This window comes from Pagrus pagrus (assembly GCF_965226575.1).
Source record: "Pagrus pagrus genome assembly, chromosome: 10".
In the NCBI taxonomy this organism is placed as follows: Eukaryota; Metazoa; Chordata; class Actinopteri; order Spariformes; family Sparidae; genus Pagrus; species Pagrus pagrus.
In genome coordinates this window covers 135,924-155,000 of record NC_140194.1, presented here as the reverse complement: position 1 = coordinate 155,000, position 19,077 = coordinate 135,924, and the positions used below count along the sequence as shown (strand labels likewise).

The 19,077-nt window shown below is 42.9% G+C and overlaps 1 protein-coding gene across 3 annotated transcripts in view; it reads left to right on the top strand.

The window, feature by feature from the left end:
- The window catches only part of LOC311264457 (sodium channel protein type 4 subunit alpha B-like), a 26,583-nt gene extending 8,116 nt beyond the window's left edge, over nucleotides 1-18,467 (top strand). For 2 of the 3 annotated variants that reach the window (XM_084365329.1, XM_084365327.1), the window contains exons 9-31: nucleotides 696-759; nucleotides 1,610-1,751; nucleotides 1,994-2,197; nucleotides 2,519-2,591; nucleotides 3,107-3,330; nucleotides 3,446-3,517; nucleotides 3,613-3,702; nucleotides 4,187-4,534; nucleotides 4,731-4,887; nucleotides 5,102-5,313; nucleotides 5,982-6,057; nucleotides 6,161-6,282; nucleotides 7,533-7,706; nucleotides 8,539-8,661; nucleotides 9,818-10,102; nucleotides 10,531-10,584; nucleotides 10,757-10,888; nucleotides 11,457-11,561; nucleotides 11,950-12,220; nucleotides 13,581-14,193; nucleotides 15,194-15,338; nucleotides 15,422-15,496; nucleotides 17,293-18,467. In XM_084365329.1, coding sequence (XP_084221455.1) covers nucleotides 696-759; nucleotides 1,610-1,751; nucleotides 1,994-2,197; nucleotides 2,519-2,591; nucleotides 3,107-3,330; nucleotides 3,446-3,517; nucleotides 3,613-3,702; nucleotides 4,187-4,534; nucleotides 4,731-4,887; nucleotides 5,102-5,313; nucleotides 5,982-6,057; nucleotides 6,161-6,282; nucleotides 7,533-7,706; nucleotides 8,539-8,661; nucleotides 9,818-10,102; nucleotides 10,531-10,584; nucleotides 10,757-10,888; nucleotides 11,457-11,561; nucleotides 11,950-12,220; nucleotides 13,581-14,193; nucleotides 15,194-15,338; nucleotides 15,422-15,496; nucleotides 17,293-17,454 — 3,923 coding nt within the window. In that variant the 3' untranslated portion in view covers nucleotides 17,455-18,467. The remainder of the gene's footprint in view (nucleotides 1-695; nucleotides 760-1,609; nucleotides 1,752-1,993; nucleotides 2,198-2,518; nucleotides 2,592-3,106; nucleotides 3,331-3,445; nucleotides 3,518-3,612; nucleotides 3,703-4,186; nucleotides 4,535-4,730; nucleotides 4,888-5,101; nucleotides 5,314-5,981; nucleotides 6,058-6,160; nucleotides 6,283-7,532; nucleotides 7,707-8,538; nucleotides 8,662-9,817; nucleotides 10,103-10,530; nucleotides 10,585-10,756; nucleotides 10,889-11,456; nucleotides 11,562-11,949; nucleotides 12,221-13,580; nucleotides 14,194-15,193; nucleotides 15,339-15,421; nucleotides 15,497-17,292) is intronic. The other variant, XM_084365328.1, reaches the window with a different exon arrangement.
- Nucleotides 18,468-19,077: the final 610 nt, after the last annotated feature.

The following is a 19,077-nucleotide window of genomic DNA, read 5'->3' as shown; positions in this document are numbered from 1 at the left end:
TAAATCAGATCAGATCAAATCAAATCAGATCAAATCAGGTCAGATCAAATCAGGTCAGATTAAATCAGATCAGATCAAATCAGATCAAATCAGGTCAGATCAAATCAAATCAAATCAGGTCAGATCAAATCAAATCAGGTCAGATCAAATTATGATGAATGATGCAAGACTTCTGTCCTCGCCTAAACCCACCGTGTCTTTGTTGTCTTCTGGAGTCAGTGTCCTGGTTTGAGCCGCTCGGTACTGTTGTCAAACCGGACTTCATCTGTCTTTGAGGCTGCTGAGCCACTCTGCTCCCCGCCAGCAGTTATTTAAAAAAAATAGTTCATTACAATCTGAGGACAAAATACTTCATTTTAATATTCACGTTACAAGATATAAATGTGATCCTGGTGAAGATCCATACGTAAACTGGGATTTTTAAAATGAGACGGTCTGTGAATGATCCCAGCCTCAGATCCACCTGATACTGATCAACAGAGGCTGCAGGTGGGACAGACACCTGCTGCCTTCAAGTGTGGGAAAGAGTCCAGACAGTAAAGAAAGATTAAAAAACATGAGAAGAGTGTGGCGTCAGAGACATTACATGAACCAACTAATTACACCACATTACCACTAATCAAACCTTCAATTTCTGTCTGTCTGTCCGTCTGTCCGTGTGTCTGTCTGTCTGTCCATCTGTCTGTCTCTGATAGAAAACTACTACTTCCTGCCAGGACAAGTTGATGCTCTGCTGTGTGGAAACTCTTCTGATGCTGGGTACGTTTATGACAAACACTGTTACAGTGAATGATGGTGATGATGGTGATGATGATGGTGATGATGATGATGATGATGATAGTGGTGATGATGATGGTGATAGTGGTGATGATGATGGTGATAGTGGTGATGATGGTGATGATGATGATGATGGTGATGATGGTGATGGTGATGGTGGTGATGATGATGGTGATGATGATGATGATGATGATGGTGATGATGGTGTGATGATAATAGTGGTGATGATGATGGTGATAGTGGTGATGATGATGGTGATGATGATGATGATGGTGATGATGATGATGGTGATGGTGATGATGATGATGGTGATGATGATGATGATGATGATGATGATGATGGTGATGATGGTGATGATGATAATAGTGGTGATGATGATGGTGATAGTGGTGATGATGGTGATGAATATGATGGTGATGATGGTGATGATGATGATGATGATGATGATAGTGGTGATGATGATGATGATGATGGTGGTGATGATGATGGTGATGATGGTGATGATGATGATGATGATGATGATGGTGATGATGGTGATGATGATGATGATGATGATAGTGGTGATGATGATGATGATGATGATGGTGATGATGGTGATGATGGTGTGATGATAGTGGTGATGATGATGGTGATAGTGGTGATGATGATGATGATGATGATGGTGATGATGATGATGATGATGGTGATGATGGTGATGATGGTGATGATGATGGTGATGATGGTGATGATGATGATGATGATGATGGTGATGATGGTGATGATGATGATGATGATGATAGTGGTGATGATGATGGTGATGGTGGTGATGATGATGATATGATGATGTGTTCAGGATCTGTCCGGAGGGTTTTACCTGTGTCAGGTGGGGTAATAACCCAAACTACGGCTTCACCAGCTATGACTCGTTTGGCTGGTCTCTGCTGTCTCAGTTCAGACTGATGACTCAGGACTTCTGGGACAACCTGATGATGCTGGTCAGTAACTGACTGGTCCCACGACACACACACACACACACACACACACACACACACACACACACACACACACACACACAAACACACACTGGTTTCATTGTGTGGAGTCACTTTAAATAACTTTCCAGCCAGCAGGTAGATCAGTTACTGTCACCTTTTTGTCTTTGTCATCTGTCTGTCTCTGTCACCTGTATGTCTCTCTGTCTGTCACCTGTCTGTCTCTCTCACCTTCCTGTCTGCAGATCTTACGATCGTCAGGTAAGTCCTACCTGACCGTCTTCCTGCTCGTCGTCTTCCCCGGCTCTTTCTGCCTTCTCAGCCTCTTTCTGGCGGTGGTTGTCATGGCGTTCTGTGAGCAGGAGGAGGCTGTCGTCACCGCGGCCAAAAAGAAAGAAGAAGAGTTCAAACAGATCGTGGAGGCTCTGAAGAAGAGGGGGGAAGAGGAGGTGAGGTCATTTAATCTTCGTCATGACAATTTCACTACGTGAACATTTCAATATTCAAAATTACTTCATAAGACGTTTTACAGTACGGAGTTGACTTCATCCCCATAAAGATAAACAATCTGCTGATAAATAATCTGCAGCTAAATGATCACCAGCTAAACAATCTGCTTCACCAGGTGTATAATCAAAAGGGTTAATAATCGTTATCAATAAACTGATCCAGTATCAGTCCCTGGTTACAATAATCAAGATGTGACAGCAGATGATTCCTTGGACACACACTGACTCTGTGTGTGTGTGTGTGTGTGTGTGTTATTAAAGCAGGCAGCCTGCAGGGCGGAGCACTCAGAGAATCAAAATGGTGAAGACAAGCAGAAACAGACGGCCATGAAAGGTACATATACAACTGTCTGTCTAGTCACAATGCACAACCACATACATCAAGTTAAACCTGACTCTCACCTGAAGCATCAAGCTATGACTGAAGGCTGTCTTTCTGAAGGCTTAGATGAAGTCTTTCTCTATGTCTACCTGTCTGTCTGAAGGTTTAGATGAAGTCTTTCTCTATGTCTACCTGTCTGTCTGAAGGTTTAGATGAAGTCTTTCTCTATGTCTACCTGTCTGTCTGAAGGCTTAGATGAAGTCTTTCTCTATGTCTACCTGTCTGTCTGAAGGTTTAGATGAAGTCTTTCATTATGTCTACCTGTCTGTCTGAAGGCTGAGATGAAGTCTTTCTCTATGTCTACCTGTCTGTCTGAAGGTTTAGATGAAGTCTTTCTCTATGTCTACCTGTCTGTCTGAAGGTTCATGTCTGACAGCAGCTTCAGGTTTTCTGCAGGTCACAGTGTTTCTGTATCAGTGTGGTCAGAGGTCAGAGGTCAGCCGTTCTCACTCTCAGCTCTGTTTCAGAGTCGGGGAATCAGAGGTCATGTCCTCCGTGTTGCCTCGTCCTCCTCAAGTGGAACTGTTGTAGCTGCTGGCGCTGGTGCAAACAGTGGCTCCAGGCCTTCGTCATGAACCCGTTCTTTGACCTTGTGATCGTCATCTGTCTCATCCTCAACATCCTCCATATGGCGATGAACCATTATCCAATGACAATGGAGTTTGAAGAGCAGTGGAGTGTCGCTTACCTGGTCAGTGTCAAAGAAAAGTCTGAAGCTAACAACAGAAGCAGAAGAAGAGTTCAGTCTGGTTCATGACGGGTCTCTCTGTTGACCACTCTGACCTCTGACCTCTGACCCCACTCAGGTCTTCACATCGATCTTTGCAGCTGAGATGGGCTTGAAAATCCTGGCGTTGGACCCATACGGCTACTTTCAGGTCAGACCTCTGTTTGTCACCTGCTCAGTGATGATGACTGACAGCTATTCCCGTGGTAACGTGTGTGTGCGGCTGCTCTGTTGCCATGGTTACAGGTGGGCTGGAACACCTTTGAAAGCATCCTCGTCCTCATCAGTCTGATAGACCTGTCACTTTCCTCGTCTGTGCTGTGGAACCTATTAGTGGTCAGTGTGACATGATCATCATCAACAACATCATCATCATCATCATCATCACAGAAATGACCAGACACTAATAATATTTCTGTCTACCTGTGTCCTCACCTGTTTCCTCACCTGTGTCCTCACCTGTTTCCTCACCTGTGTCCCACCTGTGTCCTCACCTGTGTCCTCGCCTGTTTCCTCACCTGTGTCCTCACCTGTTTCCTCACCTGTTTCCTCACCTGTGTCCTCGCCTGTTTCCTCACCTGTGTCCTCACCTGTTTCCTCACCTGTGTCCTCGCCTGTTTCCTCACCTGTGTCCTCACCTGTTTCCTCGCCTGTTTCCTCACCTGTGTCCTCGCCTGTTTCCTCACCTGTGTCCTCACCTGTTTCCTCACCTCTGTCCTCGCCTGTTTCCTCACCTGTGTCCTCACCTGTTTCCTCACCTGTGTCCTCACCTGTTTCCTCACCTATGTCCCACCTGTTTCCTCACCTGTGTCCTGATCAGCTGCGAGTGTTCCGGCTGGCCCGCTGGTGGCCGTCCTTCAACATGTTTTTAGGGATAATCTGGGGGTCGATAAGGCACGTGACCCTGCTCCTCTTCATCATGGTCTTCTTCTTCACCGTGGTCGGCACGCAGCTGTTCGGGAAGAACTACAAAGACTGCGTCTGTCGCATCGCAGCGGACTGTGAGCTTCCTCGCTGGCACATGACCAACTTCTTCAGCACCTTCCTCGTCATCTTCAGGGTCCTGTATGGAGATTGGGTCGAGACCATGTGGGACTGCATGGAGGTCTCAGGAAAGACCACCTGTCTGATCTTCTACATGACGGTCGTGATCGTTGGAAACCTGCTGGTGAGTCTCTGCAGGTAGATGGGTTTAAACCTGAGCCTGTTCCTGAATGCCACAAATCACCCAGCCACAAACATCTGATCCTGGTCTTAAATCAGGTATTTAATCCAGTCCTGAATCTTATCCCGGTGTTATTTCAGGTCCTGAATCTGTTCCTGGTTGGTTTCAGATCCTGAATGTTTATCGGGTCTTATTTCAGATCCTGAATGTGTTCCTGACCTTGCTACTGAGCTCGTTCATTCTTGCGGCTCCAGAAGAAAAAGACGAAAACAACCTGCACAAGGCCCTTGAATGGATCAAGACCTGGATCCTGGCTCTGCTGGGAAAGAAGAACCCTGTCAACCCAGACCACACAGGTAGGTCTAAACCTGCAACTGGAGCAAAGACTTTCTTTGCTGACCAATTTATTGTCACAGGTAATTTGATTTGTTTGTTTTATTTTTAGTTTTTTAGTTTTTGAATCCTGTTTTACTGTCTTATTTTTCAGATCAAACTATTTAAAACAACTGAGGCTGAAGTTTTTGATTTGAATTCTCAGATTGTTTTTCTGGTGGCATATTTGATTGTCAGGGGTCGACAGTAAAGAGGACAACAGGAAGGAGTACCTGGCCTTGAACTTAGTGATGTCAGACCAGCCGGTGTCAGAGGTCAAAGTCCTCAGTGGTAACCACAGCAACCAGACCAGCAGCGACCATTACATCAAACCCCAGAGGGTCCCCATTGCCACGGCCGAGGTCGATATCGAATTCAAGACGCCTGGAGACAAAGAACAAGAGGAAAAAGTAAAGTGTATTCTGTTCTGTCGTCTGATTCATAATTAAAGTGACCAATCAGCTCACAGTTTACAGGATGGATCCACGTTACTAAAGAGAACTGTTTGATTCTGACCATGTGAACATTTTACACATTGTGACAAAACTAAAATTAAACAAATGAATTTGATACATAATTTGAGCAATGAATCTACAGCGCTCATGTTCACAGCAAAGTATGGATTAGCTCGTTTCATAACAACTGAACTAATCTTGTTTTGATGCTAAAATAAAATTCACAAGACGACGACATCAGCTGGACCGACCGTGTGAGGCGGTCAGACGTCAGCATGTATAAGACAAACTGTTGGGGAGTTCAGTGTAATAATCATAATTATGATGATAATGATGATGATGCTGAGGTGGTTTGGGCATCTGATCAGGATCCTCCTGGACGCCTCTCTTTGGAGGTTTTCCAGGCAGGACCAACTGGGAGGAGACCCGGGATGGACCCAGAACTCACTGGAGGGATTAAACATCTCATCGGGCCTCAGGATCCCCCAGGAGGAGAGAGAGATGTCTGGAATACCCTGCGTAGTCTGCTGCCACCTCCACCCAACCCTGGATAAGCAAAAGACAATGAATGGATAATGATAATAATAATAATAATAATAATCTTTTGTTGATTGTTTGTTCAGTGTGACGACGTGCAGAAACCTACTGAAGGCCATGAAGACCATGAAGGAAACACACCTGAGGACTGCGGCAGTGACAGTACGAGTCTTTCTGTAATAATGAGAGAGAACCAATCAGTGATCAATAACAGCTCTAATTACTCTCTGTCTGTGTTACCGCTGCTGTCCGTTCCTGGATATAGACACGTCCCAGGGTGCAGGCAGGGTCTGGTCTAACGTCAGGAGGGCCTGTCTCTTAATCGTACAACACAAATACTTTGAGATCTTCATCATCATCATCATCGTGCTGAGCAGTGTAGCTCTGGTAAACACAAACAAACCAACACTGTTACATACAAACATTATTATACATTATTACATACAAACATTATTATACATTATTATACATTATTATACATACCAACATTATTATACATTATTATACATACAAACATTATTATACATTATTATATATACCAACATTATTATACATTACATACCAACATTATTATACATTATTATACATACAAACATTATTATACATTATTATACATACAAACATAATTATACATTATTATACATAACAACAATATTAAACATTATTATACATACCAACATTATTATACATTATTATACATACAAACATTATTATACATTATTACATACAAACATTATTATACATTATTATACATACAAACATTATTATACATTATTATACATTATTATACATACCAACATTATTATACATTATTATACATACAAACATTATTATACATTATTATACATACCAACATTATTATACATTATTATATATACCAACATTATTATACATTATTATACATACAAACATTATTATACATTATTATATATACCAACATTATTATACATTATTATACATACAAACATTATTATACATACCAACATTATTATACATTATTATACATACAAACATTATTATACATTATTATATATACCAACATTATTATACATTATTATACATACAAACATTATTATACATACAAACATTATACATTATTAAACACACCACATTATTATACATTATTATACATTAGTATGCATTATTATACATACAAACATTATTATACATTATTATACATACAAACATTTTTATACATTATACATATCAACATTATTATACATTATTATACATACCAACATTATTATACATTATTATACATACAAACATTATTATACATTATTATATATACCAACATTATCATACATTATTATACATACAAACATTATTATACATTATTATATATCAACATTATTATACATACCAACATTATTATACATTATTATACATACAAACATTATTATACATTATTATACATACCAACATTATTATACATTATTATAGAAGTATTAATTTATACATTATTGTAACAGTATGTATTTGTTTTCCCGGGAAACTGGAGCAGGTATCGATGAAAACTCACTGCCTGTCACTGACACCTGATGTGAATTGTATTGAAGAGGTATCTTCACTGATCTGTCTGATGTAGAGTGACCTCACACCTGTCCAGATGTTTACAGAAGTGTGTATGTGAACAGATGTTTGAGGATGTCCACCTGCACCAGCATCAGGTCTTAAAGGATGTTGTTGAGACGGCAGACCAGGTGTTCACCTACCTGTTCCTGCTCGAGATGCTCCTCAAGTGGATCGCCTACGGACTGAAGAAATACTTCACCAATGCCTGGTGCTGGCTTGACTTCCTCATTTTAGACGTAAGGATGGGATCAATAAGATTGATTATGAATAATATATTGATAACTGCCACATTTCATCACAGAGAATCTGTCCCTCGATTGACCTGAAATGGTCTGTTCAAAGCTCAGTGAACAGTTTTAATTCAAGGTAAATTAATCTGCAGGTAACCATATGAACTGGACTGATGCTTTGGACAGAGCCAGGCTAGCAGTTTCCCCCTGTTTACAGTCTTTATGCTAAGCTAAGTTAGCTGTTTCCCTGGTCTACAGTCTTTATGCTAAGCAACGCTAGCTGTTTCCAGTCTGTATGCTAAACTAATCTTGCTGTTTCCCCCTGTTTACTGTCTTTATGCTAAACTAGGTTAGCTGTTTCCAGTCCTTATGCTAAGCTAAGTTAGCTGTTTCCCCTATTTCGATTCTTTCTATAAAGCTAAGGTTGCTGATTCCCCCTCTTTCCAACCTTTATGCTAAGCTAGGTTAGCTATATACAATCTTTATGCTAAGCTAAGCTAACTGTTTCCAGTCTTTATGCTTAGTTAGGCTAGCTGTTTACAATCTTTATGCTAAGCTATGCTAATTGTTTCCTTGACTGTATGATAAACTAGGTTAGCTGTTTCCAGTCTTTATGCTGAGCTAGGCAAGCTGTTCCCAGTCTTTATGCTAAGCTAAGCTAGCTAGCTATTTCCAGTGTTTATCATAGAATCAATGTGAATATGTGACTCGCAAAGAGAAAGACAAGAAGATTTAAATGTTGAACTGTTCCTTTAAGCAGCCGAGGGATCTGAACTTCCTGTCTGTCCTTCACTCACCTGAGATATGATGTCATCATCAGCAGTGTTGTATCTTCCAGGTGTTTCTGGTGTCTCTGATGGCCGACATGTTGGGATTCTCTGGAATAGGAGCCATCCAGTTTCTGAGGACTCTGAGAGCTCTGGGGCCCCTGAGGGCCCTGTCTCGCTTCCCAGGCCTTAGGGTGAGACCTGCACTTACATACACTGACAGACAGACACAGGTACAGGTGTGTTGATGATGTCGCAGCACAGTCATGTTCAGGTGTGCTCCTGAGTTGAATACACTGAACTGTGTTTTACTATTGTGACTGACTAGAGCTAGCCTGGCTAGCTGGCATGTTAGCTGTTAGCTCTCTAGCTACAGCTAGTGAGAGTGAAGGAACACACTTCCTGATGATACTGAGGCCTCTGTTGAATCCATCTATAGCTCGTGGTCTGAAGTCCATGTGCATTTAGGGCGCGTCAACTCCCTTTTTGTAGTTAAACAGGCCATCTGGGTACAAAGTGAGACACGCGCTGCCAAGTGGATGTATTAAGATTATTAATTAGTCATAGGTGTGTATAGGGCATAACATGAACTAAACCAATCAGAGTGACATCTCTCATTCCCTTTAAGAGCCAGTTCCACCAGGACCTGGCACATCGATATTTAAACAGTGGCGCTCATCTCTGCTAAAGGACAGGCATGTGGTCTTTGGCTGGTGGACCCTCTATCTCCACCGTTTCTGTCTCCACCGTCTCTGCCTCGACTATCTCCCAATCATCTGTCCATCAACAACTCTGTTTGACTGTATATGAGCAGATCCACTGATATTTAACTGAGGAGGAGCGCTGCTGTACGTCCCTCTGTGTGTAGTAGTGATGCACAGATGGATCAGGTGGTCACTGACTGATCATTTAAATCACCCAGCAGGATCGGTCAGGATCAATCATTAATTAATATTCTGTGTTCTTCACACACACAGTTCAGGTTCGTACGCTTCATCAGAGTGTGCGTGTGTTGTGCAGCCGCCTGCGTCGGCTCATATTACTGTCTGAATGATGTGTTCCTTAAATAGCAGGAAACACACTGACTTTGACTTTCGACCAGGTTTTTGTCTGCGCAGTCGCGTCCTGCTGCCATCAATGTGCCTGACCACACCTCACTGCAGGACCAACATGGCTGTTTGTAATTTACACAACGTGGCTGCAGAAAAGACCAAGTGTGACGGTCAGAAGCTAACAATGACACTGAACTAGGCACCGTTTTGCACCCAAAGCTCCAACGTGTCTGTCTGCAGGTCTTTGCACGTCTCCCTCTAAACTTGTCTCTCTCTCTCTCTACCTGTCTGTGTGCAGCTGGTCGTGGAGGTTCTGGTCCGGACCATCCCTTCCCTGTTTGATATGCTGCTGGTGTGTCTGACGGTGTGGTTGGTCTTCAGTATTCTGGGTGTGGTCATGTTTGCTGGAAAGTTTCACTACTGTTATAATGAGACGTCAGATGAGTACTTCTTACATGAGGAGGTGAACAACATGAGTGACTGTTTGTATCTGATAATGGAGAACTACACGGATGTCCGCTGGAAGAACCTGAAGATAAACTACGACAACGTGCTGAACGGTTACATTTCGGTGCTGTACCTGGTCAGTCTGAACACTCAGCATACACACAGGAAGTCATTCAGTGTGAACTCTAAAACAATAAAAGCATCAAACAGGAGTGACTCCATGTTTTACAGGTGGAAGTTGAGCTGCTCTCAACACTGCGATGCCTAAACACATCCGTCCAGAAATTCAATTCAGATTATTGTGTCATTTTTTCATAGAATGGGTGACGGAGATCATGTGTAGTTCAATTAAGTTAAAAGAGTCACTTTAACTTTTCATTGACTCTTAATGGTTTGACTTTATCCATGAAATGAATCTTTCATTTGGTGTGAATGTCAGTTTGTAGCATTTAGCCGTCATCAGAGTTTTGCTGCTGCATGCTAACAGCTCACCTGAGCTCACATTAGAACACTAACTTAAATCTATTGTTTTTCTTATGAAGTTCTGTGTTGTTTCTCCATCAGGCAGCATCAACAGATTGGATGGACCTCGTTTATGCCGCAGTGGACTCCAGAATGGTAATTGTTGGTACTGGTACTGGTACTAGTACTGATACTGGTACTGACATTAATACTGGCACTGATATTAATACTGGTACTGTAGATTGTTCCTGTTATAACAAGAGAAAAAATGTGTGTGTGTGTGTGTGTGTGTGTGTGTGTGTGTGTGTGTGTGCGTGCGTGCGTGCAGGTGGAGGACCAGCCCGTTTATGAGCACAACGTCCACAGGCACCTGTACTTCATCTGCTTCTTCATCATCGGCTCCTTCTTCATCTTCACCTTCTTCATCAGAGCCATCGTCGACTACCTGCAGAGAGACAAGATATGTTACCACACCTACTGACACACAGACAGGCTGAGAGACAGACAGGCAGAGAGACAGGCAGAGAGACAGACAGAGAGACAGACAGGCAGAGAGACAGGCACAGAGACAGACAGGCAGAGAGACAGGCAGAGAGACAGACAGGCAGAGAGACAGGCACAGAGACAGACAGACAGGCTGAGAGACAGGCAGAGAGACAGACAGGCTGAGAGACAGGCAGAGAGACAGACAGGCTGAGAGACAGACAGGCAGAGAGACAGGCAGAGAGACAGGCAGAGAGACAGACAGGCAGAGAGACAGGCACAGAGACAGACAGGCAGAGAGACAGGCACAGAGACAGACAGACAGGCTGAGAGACAGGCAGAGAGACAGACAGGCTGAGAGACAGACAGGCAGAGAGACAGGCAGAGAGACAGGCAGAGAGACAGACAGGCAGAGAGACAGGCAGAGAGACAGACAGGCTGAGAGACAGACAGGCAGAGAGACAGGCAGAGAGACAGACAGGCGCAGAGACAGACAGATTTGTCTTTACTTTGTCTTTACTTGTATCTGTATGTTTTGTCTTTACTTTGGAAGGAAACATATTTTCATGACGGAGGAGCAGCACAAATATTCCAAGTGTTTGAAGGACCGGTTCTCCAGGAATCCTCAGGCACCTACTCCCCGACCTCAGGTGGGTCCACTTGCTTCCTGTCTGTTGGTCTTTGAATGACATGGTGTCAACAGGTCAGGTGTGGAGTTCAGGTCAGAGTTCCTGTTAGAGACCAGGGTCTTTAGACTTCCTGGTTTTAACGGGCTTTAGACTTCAGACTTTGTTGTTTTAACTGGCAGGACTTCCTGGTTTTACCTTAGACTTCCTGGTTTTAACTGGTAGGACTTCCTGGTTTTACCTTAGACTTCCTGGTTTTAACTGGTAGGACTTCCTGGTTTTACCTTAGATTTCCTGGTTTTAACTGGTAGGACTTTCTGGTTTCTGTCAGAGTCAAAATAAACTCAATAAATTCACAATGGATTCATAATAAAGTCTTTGTACGTTTCATGCTGCTCTTCATCACGCTCAGAATCGGGGCCGGGCTCGGCTCTTTGACCTGGTGACCAGTCGGTACTTTGAATTCTTCATGATGGGGGTTATCTGCCTGAACATGGTTGTTCTGATGGTGGAGACGTACGATCAGAGCTACGAGGCGGACTATATCCTGCACTGGTTCCACTTCACCTTCATTCTCATCTTCTTCATCGAGTTCATCCTGAAGATCAGCGCCTTCAGACAGCGCTACTTTGCCGACGGCTTGAACGTCCTCGACTTTGTGCTGCTAATCATGTTTATCATCGGTAAGTTTTCATGTGGTGCTGCCATCGTTGTGTCTGGTGATGTCATCGTCTCATCACTGTAGTGCACTTTTGCTGTTAAAATATGTTTTTTATTCATCAAATGGTCTGAAAATAATGTTCCAAATTCCAAAACGAAGGGGAAAATGTGTGGTAATGGGTTGGACTGAAATAAGACTAAAGGTGTAACGCAGAATTGATTGATAATTCATACTATATGCTTAGAAGACCCCAGAAGACAAGAGATGTATGGCAATAGCGAGGACATAACAAGGGTTTTAATTGTCTTTTGATCTCACAATAACTGTAGTGATGTACAGCTGTGGTATCTCCATCTCCTTCATAGTCTCTGTTTGATCAGTTTGTCTGCTGGACACCAGGTGTCTCCACCTTCACTTTGAGCTCCATCTTCCACATCACTCTTGTGTCTGCTGCACACCGGGCCAGGACTGGGCCAGGATCGGCTCCAAACTATTTGTGATGTCACTAATCATGCTCATAGACCCCGCCTCTTAAAATCAGATTTTGAATGAGCTCAGAAAAAAATGACACTTTGATCAATGCATGTGAAAACAAACAGATATTATTGTCCACATTGAGCTGAAGACAAGAAGGAGCCAGTCTGGACTGCAGGAGCACTTTAAAGGAGCAGTCTGTAGTCTTGTTGAAGACATATCTCATGACTGAATTAACTGAATAAACAAATACAAAAATATATATACAATATCATCACACAAACTAAGTTAAATCTGCAAAAAGCCCTTTTTCAGACAGAGACTCTGAAATAACGCCACAACAAAGGCCCGCCTTTACACCGCCTTTCTCTGTTCACACTGAACCAGGCAGCGCCGGCGTAAAGCCGCTCCAGACGGTACACATCAAGACGTTGAGATCTGTTTCCACCTGTTAATCTAGACATGTCCCAGCAGACTGTGTGTAATAAATATGGACACTGTTACAAGGTGTTGTGATTGACATCCTGACCCACAATGCATCGTGGAAAGTGACAAAGAGAAGTTGACATCACATAATCACCATCAGTAAGTAGCGGACCCTGTAATACAATATCATCACATCTGTCAGTGCTGCTACATTCACTGACACGATGTCTCTGTCATCATTTACCAAAATCTATCCAGACGGAAACACTGAAAACAGAGTTCAGTAATATCTTCACCCTGGAGGGGTGTTTCAAAAAGATTTGTTTTCAATGACCTAAAACAGTGTTTAGGTGTGTATGAAGAAATACGTGTGTTCATGTGGACAAGAGATGTCGGGAATCAGTTCACTCAGAAGAAGAAAAAGAAAGTGTTCAATGTTCTTTCTTTCTTTCTTTCTTTCTTTCTTTCTTTCTTTCTTCCAGGCATATTTCTCTCTGACTTATTGGAGAAGTACTTTGTATCGCCCATTTGCTTCAGCATGCTCCGCCTGGTTCGTGTTGCTCGTATCCTCTGTCTGATCCCCTGTGCCAGGGGGATCCAGAAGCTGCTCACGGCCTTTGTAGGTTCACTTCCTGCCCTCTTCAACATTGGCCTCGTCCTGCTCCTCCTCACGGTCACCTTCTCCATCTTCGGCATGTTTAACTTCACCTACGTGAAGAGGGAGGCCATGATCGACGAAATGTTTAACTTTGAGACTTTCTGGAACAGCATGATCTGTGTGTTTATGGTCAGTACGACCTCTGGGTGGGGCGGTATGCTGTATCCCATGATGAACAATCCTCCCGACTGCGACCCCTACGCAGAGCACCCAGGATCGATGGTCAGAGGCGACTGTGGCAACCCAACGGTGGGCATCGTCTTCTTCGTCACCTTTGTCTTCCTGTCCTACCTGCTGGTGGTCCACCTGTACCTCACCGTCGTCCTGGAGACATTAAGCTCAGAGGACACGGAGACGCTGAGCGACGATGACCTCCAGAGTTTTTATAGAACCTGGACCAAGTTCGACCCTGACGCCTCACAGTTCATACCATACAGGTGAGTCCACACACAGGCAGGTAAACAAGACACAATAATACACTTTCTTCAACTCAGAGAACCATAAAAATTAATTTGAAACAATATGATTGATTGATCACACTCATTAACTTTATTAACACAACAATTATTTTCTGTTTCTGGCTCTGGATTTAATATGTCTGTTCATATTATAAATACTATGTCATATTATAAATACTATGTCATATTGTAAATACTATGTACATACGAGTTCAGTCTATTTCTTATCTTCTTATTATATTGTTATTATTACTTTTTACTTTTTGTTATTGTTTAGTGTGAACTGTCCTTTGGCTGCTGTGACTAACAAATTTCCCCATTTGCAGGACAAATAAAGGAATTCTGATTCTGATTCTGATTCTAACATCCATCATTTGATGTCAGTCAGACTGCTGATGGGTCCTCACGTCATGTCGCATGTCATTGGCCTAGAAAACACAAATGAAACAACAACATCCGCCCAAAACCTTATGATTTTGATTTATTTGGCCAGATTAGATATAAACCAGCAGCTGAACTGAAACAGGGCCTTGAGGGACAGTTCAACCACTGCAGAACCACTGAAACACCCACAGGTCTTTAAAGGACTGAGTATCTGACTGATGGGGCCCAGTTGGACCATGACTGTTCCAGTCTGGATCAGTTGGTGTCTAGAACAAAGAACTGCTACCAGAGTCCAACTAAAACTGCTTATGACCAACATTTTTAAAAACCAGAGCTAGTATAGCGTGTTCTGACTTATCCACAGGAGAATAAACAAAAGAGTTGAACTATTTTCACTAATTGAAGCAACAGCAGTCCGAGGACCAGTCGTGTTTGGATGCCATTGTCTTCATGGGCTGTATCGAACGCAGAGGTTCAGTCCAGTAAAATCAAGGCAGGATCTTCATCAGCAGGAAGTCGAACATTTCACTGCCATCACTCGACTGTAAAAAGCTCTAATTTACTGTATTCAACTCTTCTGTTCTGGTTTCCACAGCGAGCTGTCAGATTTCTGCGACGCTCTTAAGGATCCTCTGAGGATCCCCAAACCAAACACCATCAAACTGATCCACATGGACCTGCCTCTGTTTCCTGGAGACAAGATCCACTGTGTGGACGTCTTCCTCACACTGGCTGCTCAGGTAACATCACCTGATCACTTATTACATCATCATCATTATTATTATTGTTGGTGTTGTTGTTGTTGATCTTTATCTGTGTGCAGGTTTTAGGTGAATCAGCAGAGACTGACGCTCTCAGAGCCAGAATGGAGGAAAAGTTCACGACTAACTCACCTAAGGTTTTACACTGCTCTGTTCTATTCTGTTCTGTTCTGTTCTGTTCTGTTCTATTATATTCTATTCTATTCTGTTCTGTGCTGTTCTGTTCTGTTCTGTTCTGTTCTGGGGGGTCTTCCAGAAAGCAGGTTTTGTGAAAGCTCTGAGTTTGTTAACCCTGAGATGAGAGAAACTCTGAGTGTTCAGCTCCAGAAAGAGGAAACTGAACCTCTGGTCTGTTACTGTGGTAACTGACTCTGTGGACCTCACCTGCTCACTGGCAGGTTCACCCGAAGAAACCCTGAGTGTGACGGAGCTGTCTGACAGCGGCTGTCCTTTCCTTCTCAGTCGATCATGTTGAAGCAGAAATAATTCACATAGTTTTACACCAGGAGGAGAATTTAGATTCATTTAGATGAGCTCTCGCTCCCTGACGAGGACTGGACCCAACAGAACCGCTCCTCATCAGTCCGTCATTTATATTCTCCGGCCGCACAGCGAATATCAGGCTACACGTCATCGCTGACGTGCTCTCAGGTCTGAACCATCCTCTTTAATCACTTCACAGGTTAATCAATCACCTTCAGCAGCCAGAAACAGAAATAACTCACATTTCATTTGGCTTTCTGTGTTTCCCACAGACAGCTACAACAGGAACCATCAGTAGAGCCCGGTGGACTTTTTTCAACAACGCAATTTCAAAGTCTGTGTTTCTAGTTTGCCGCCGCATTGAGTATAAGACTAAATGACTTCTAGTTCAGTCTGTAGACAGGAAGTGTGTGTCTGCCTCTAATGTTGGGTCCTGGGGGTGAGTGACGCCCTCAGCCTCTGGTCACCCAGCGAGCTGACTCAGGACCAGCTCCTCAGCCTCTGGTCACCCAGCGAGCTAACTCAGGACCAGCTCCTCAGCCTCTTCATGTTTATCTACTCAGCAGGATGTTGGACACAGATGTGTGTTAAACAGCATCTGTTGGTGGTAAAAGCTGCTACAAGTTAAAATATCCACTGAATAAACTTTGACTTTGTTTAATATGTGAAATAAAACCAAAGTGAGGAGCCATCGTGAGACTGTTTTTATATTTCATTTTCAGCCGATTTAAATTAAATAAAATAGCCTAAAATAAAATAAAACATTGAACAACATTCAACCACTTCCTCAAAGGCTAATAGAAAAGACAGTGATGTTAAATTCAAAATGAAAAGACGACCGCAGTCAGTGACTTTTGTTACGGCCGCAGCCGTGTTACTTTTTTTCCCCCAGAAAATGTCTGCTTCCTGTTTTCTCCCCTGTTGCCATGGTGAATCCCAGTATCGGAGCTCCATTGATGATGGCTTTTTACTGGTCGTCAGGCACGAGCTCAACTCAGAGTTAACATACTCAGAGTCCACTTACCTGACTCAGATCAGCTGTTCTGGAACTGAAAACTCACTTTCACTTCACAGGTGAGTCAGCTCAGAGTTCAGGGTTCGCCTCAGAGGCTGTTGAACCTCCTTTCTGGAATACCCCCCTCTTCTGTTCTGTTTATTGACCTGCTGCTGTTCTGTTCATTGATGTAATGAATCTGTGCAGATGAGCCCAAGTTAAAAATGAAAAAGGTTTATTTTGAAAAAGGTTTATACTTGTCGTTGTTGTCATTAGTAGTTTTATTGTACTACATTTGTTTTGTTGCATTCTGCTTCTGGTTTTAATGAGTTTGTATGTCGATTTTTAAAGGAAGAACAGCTTGTAGCTCAGTTGTTGCTCACAGGAATCCAAATAACTAAATAAATAAATGTCCTCCCTCTTCTGAAACCAAAAACTTATATTTGTCCCTTTCAGGTGTCCAATGAACCAATCAGCAGCACCCTGCGGAGGAAACAGGAGGAGGTGGCGGCGAAGGTGATCCAGAGAGCGTACAGGAAGGGCTTGATGCAGCGTGGAGATGATGGGGAGATGGCGGCAGAGTCTGAGGATGGTGGTGGTGGTGTTTCAGGTGTTTGAGGCTCCGCCCGCCCATGTGGTGCTTTAGAGTGAGTCCCCCACCCTAACCCAACGCCACCGACTTCCTGCCAGTTGAAAACCTGAGGGAGTCATTCACCTGAGGATCTGTGGACTCACCTGTTCCTGAACAATCGACTCTGTGCTCTTCTTCTTCATCTGCCTTTAAACATGAAAACTTCAGCTTTTTAATCTTCTAACAGTTCTTCACCGTACGAGCTTCAAAAGTGTACGAGAGATTAAACTAGAAAATTACACTTATATATCAACTAACATCATCATTTTTCCACTGATTTGTGATTTGAGGCTCTAAGTGACACATCAAAATGTTTACCTGCTGATGGCGACAGACAGACAGGTAGACAGGTAGACAGACAGTCACAGTTCTTATTTACCAATCAAAATATTTCAAATCAAAAGTCTTTATTCAAACATTTGGACAGAAACATGTCTGTGTATCTCGGATGAAAACATCACGTCAGTCCGTAACATTCAACACCACGAAGTGTTTCTAATGTATTCAGGACAAAAAACAATTTTACTCTCAATATACAGTAACTTTATTCTGAAAATATTACCACTTAAAAATGTATTCAAATATTATACTTTTTAATGTTTCTCTAAAAAGTAACATTGTCATTCAGAAGCATCTCTTTAGCATTAAAAAAGTAACATTAGCATGTAGCATTTCATAGCTTCTTGTTGTGAGTCCAGACTGTCATTATGTAAACACACTGTGGTGTCATTGTGTAGCAGCAGGCTCCGCCTCTAACGCGTCTGTGTTCAACAGTGACGGCAATAACAAAACAATTACATTTGATTGATTACAGCTAATTAACAACATTAATGTGATGCAGTCTCATCTGCTGTCATATAAATATAATCACATAATGTGAATGTTTATTAAACCACCGATCAATGCTTTTATACACTTTTCATAAGTCAGTCGTGTTTTTCTGTTTTATATTTGTAAAAATTAACAAATGTAACTAAATCAATAATAAATCTATACTTCATGTTTGAATCATATTGTCATTATTCTAACTGGTGCTGTCACTGATCCGCCCCCCCTCCTCCTCCTGAGGGGCCCCGGCCTCTGAGTGGCTGGTTCCGGCCCAGTGAGCAGCAGCTGGTTGGATGTTGTGAGTGAACATGGACAGCAGGAGGACGCTTCTCTGTCTCAGTCATGGACTTCTCTCTGAACTTGGTTTGGATTTTCTGTTTCTGTTTGTTTCTGCCTCCACTGCTCGAGCTGAAGCCCTGTTTCGGCTCCGGGTCTGAGTCTGGGTCCGTGCTGCTCAACACCTCTCTTGGACCGAGCTGGATTTATCACGAATGGATTTTAACTCCCCAGTCTGACCATCGCTTCATCCACATCCACAGTCAAACCAGGATCATGTTTCTGTCCGGACCACTTGAGCGCCGGTCGGGTTCACTACGTCATGGAGGTTCTGTTTGACAGCCGACTACTTCCAGTTCGACCTGAACTACGGGAGGTCAAGGACACGCACATGTACAGGGCCGTCACCACAGACAATGGAGAGCCGAGGAGGTCGACGCTGTCTGCTATGTTTCACCGGAGACACCTGAGATCGACCTGTGTGCCAGTGAACACACCTGTCTGTC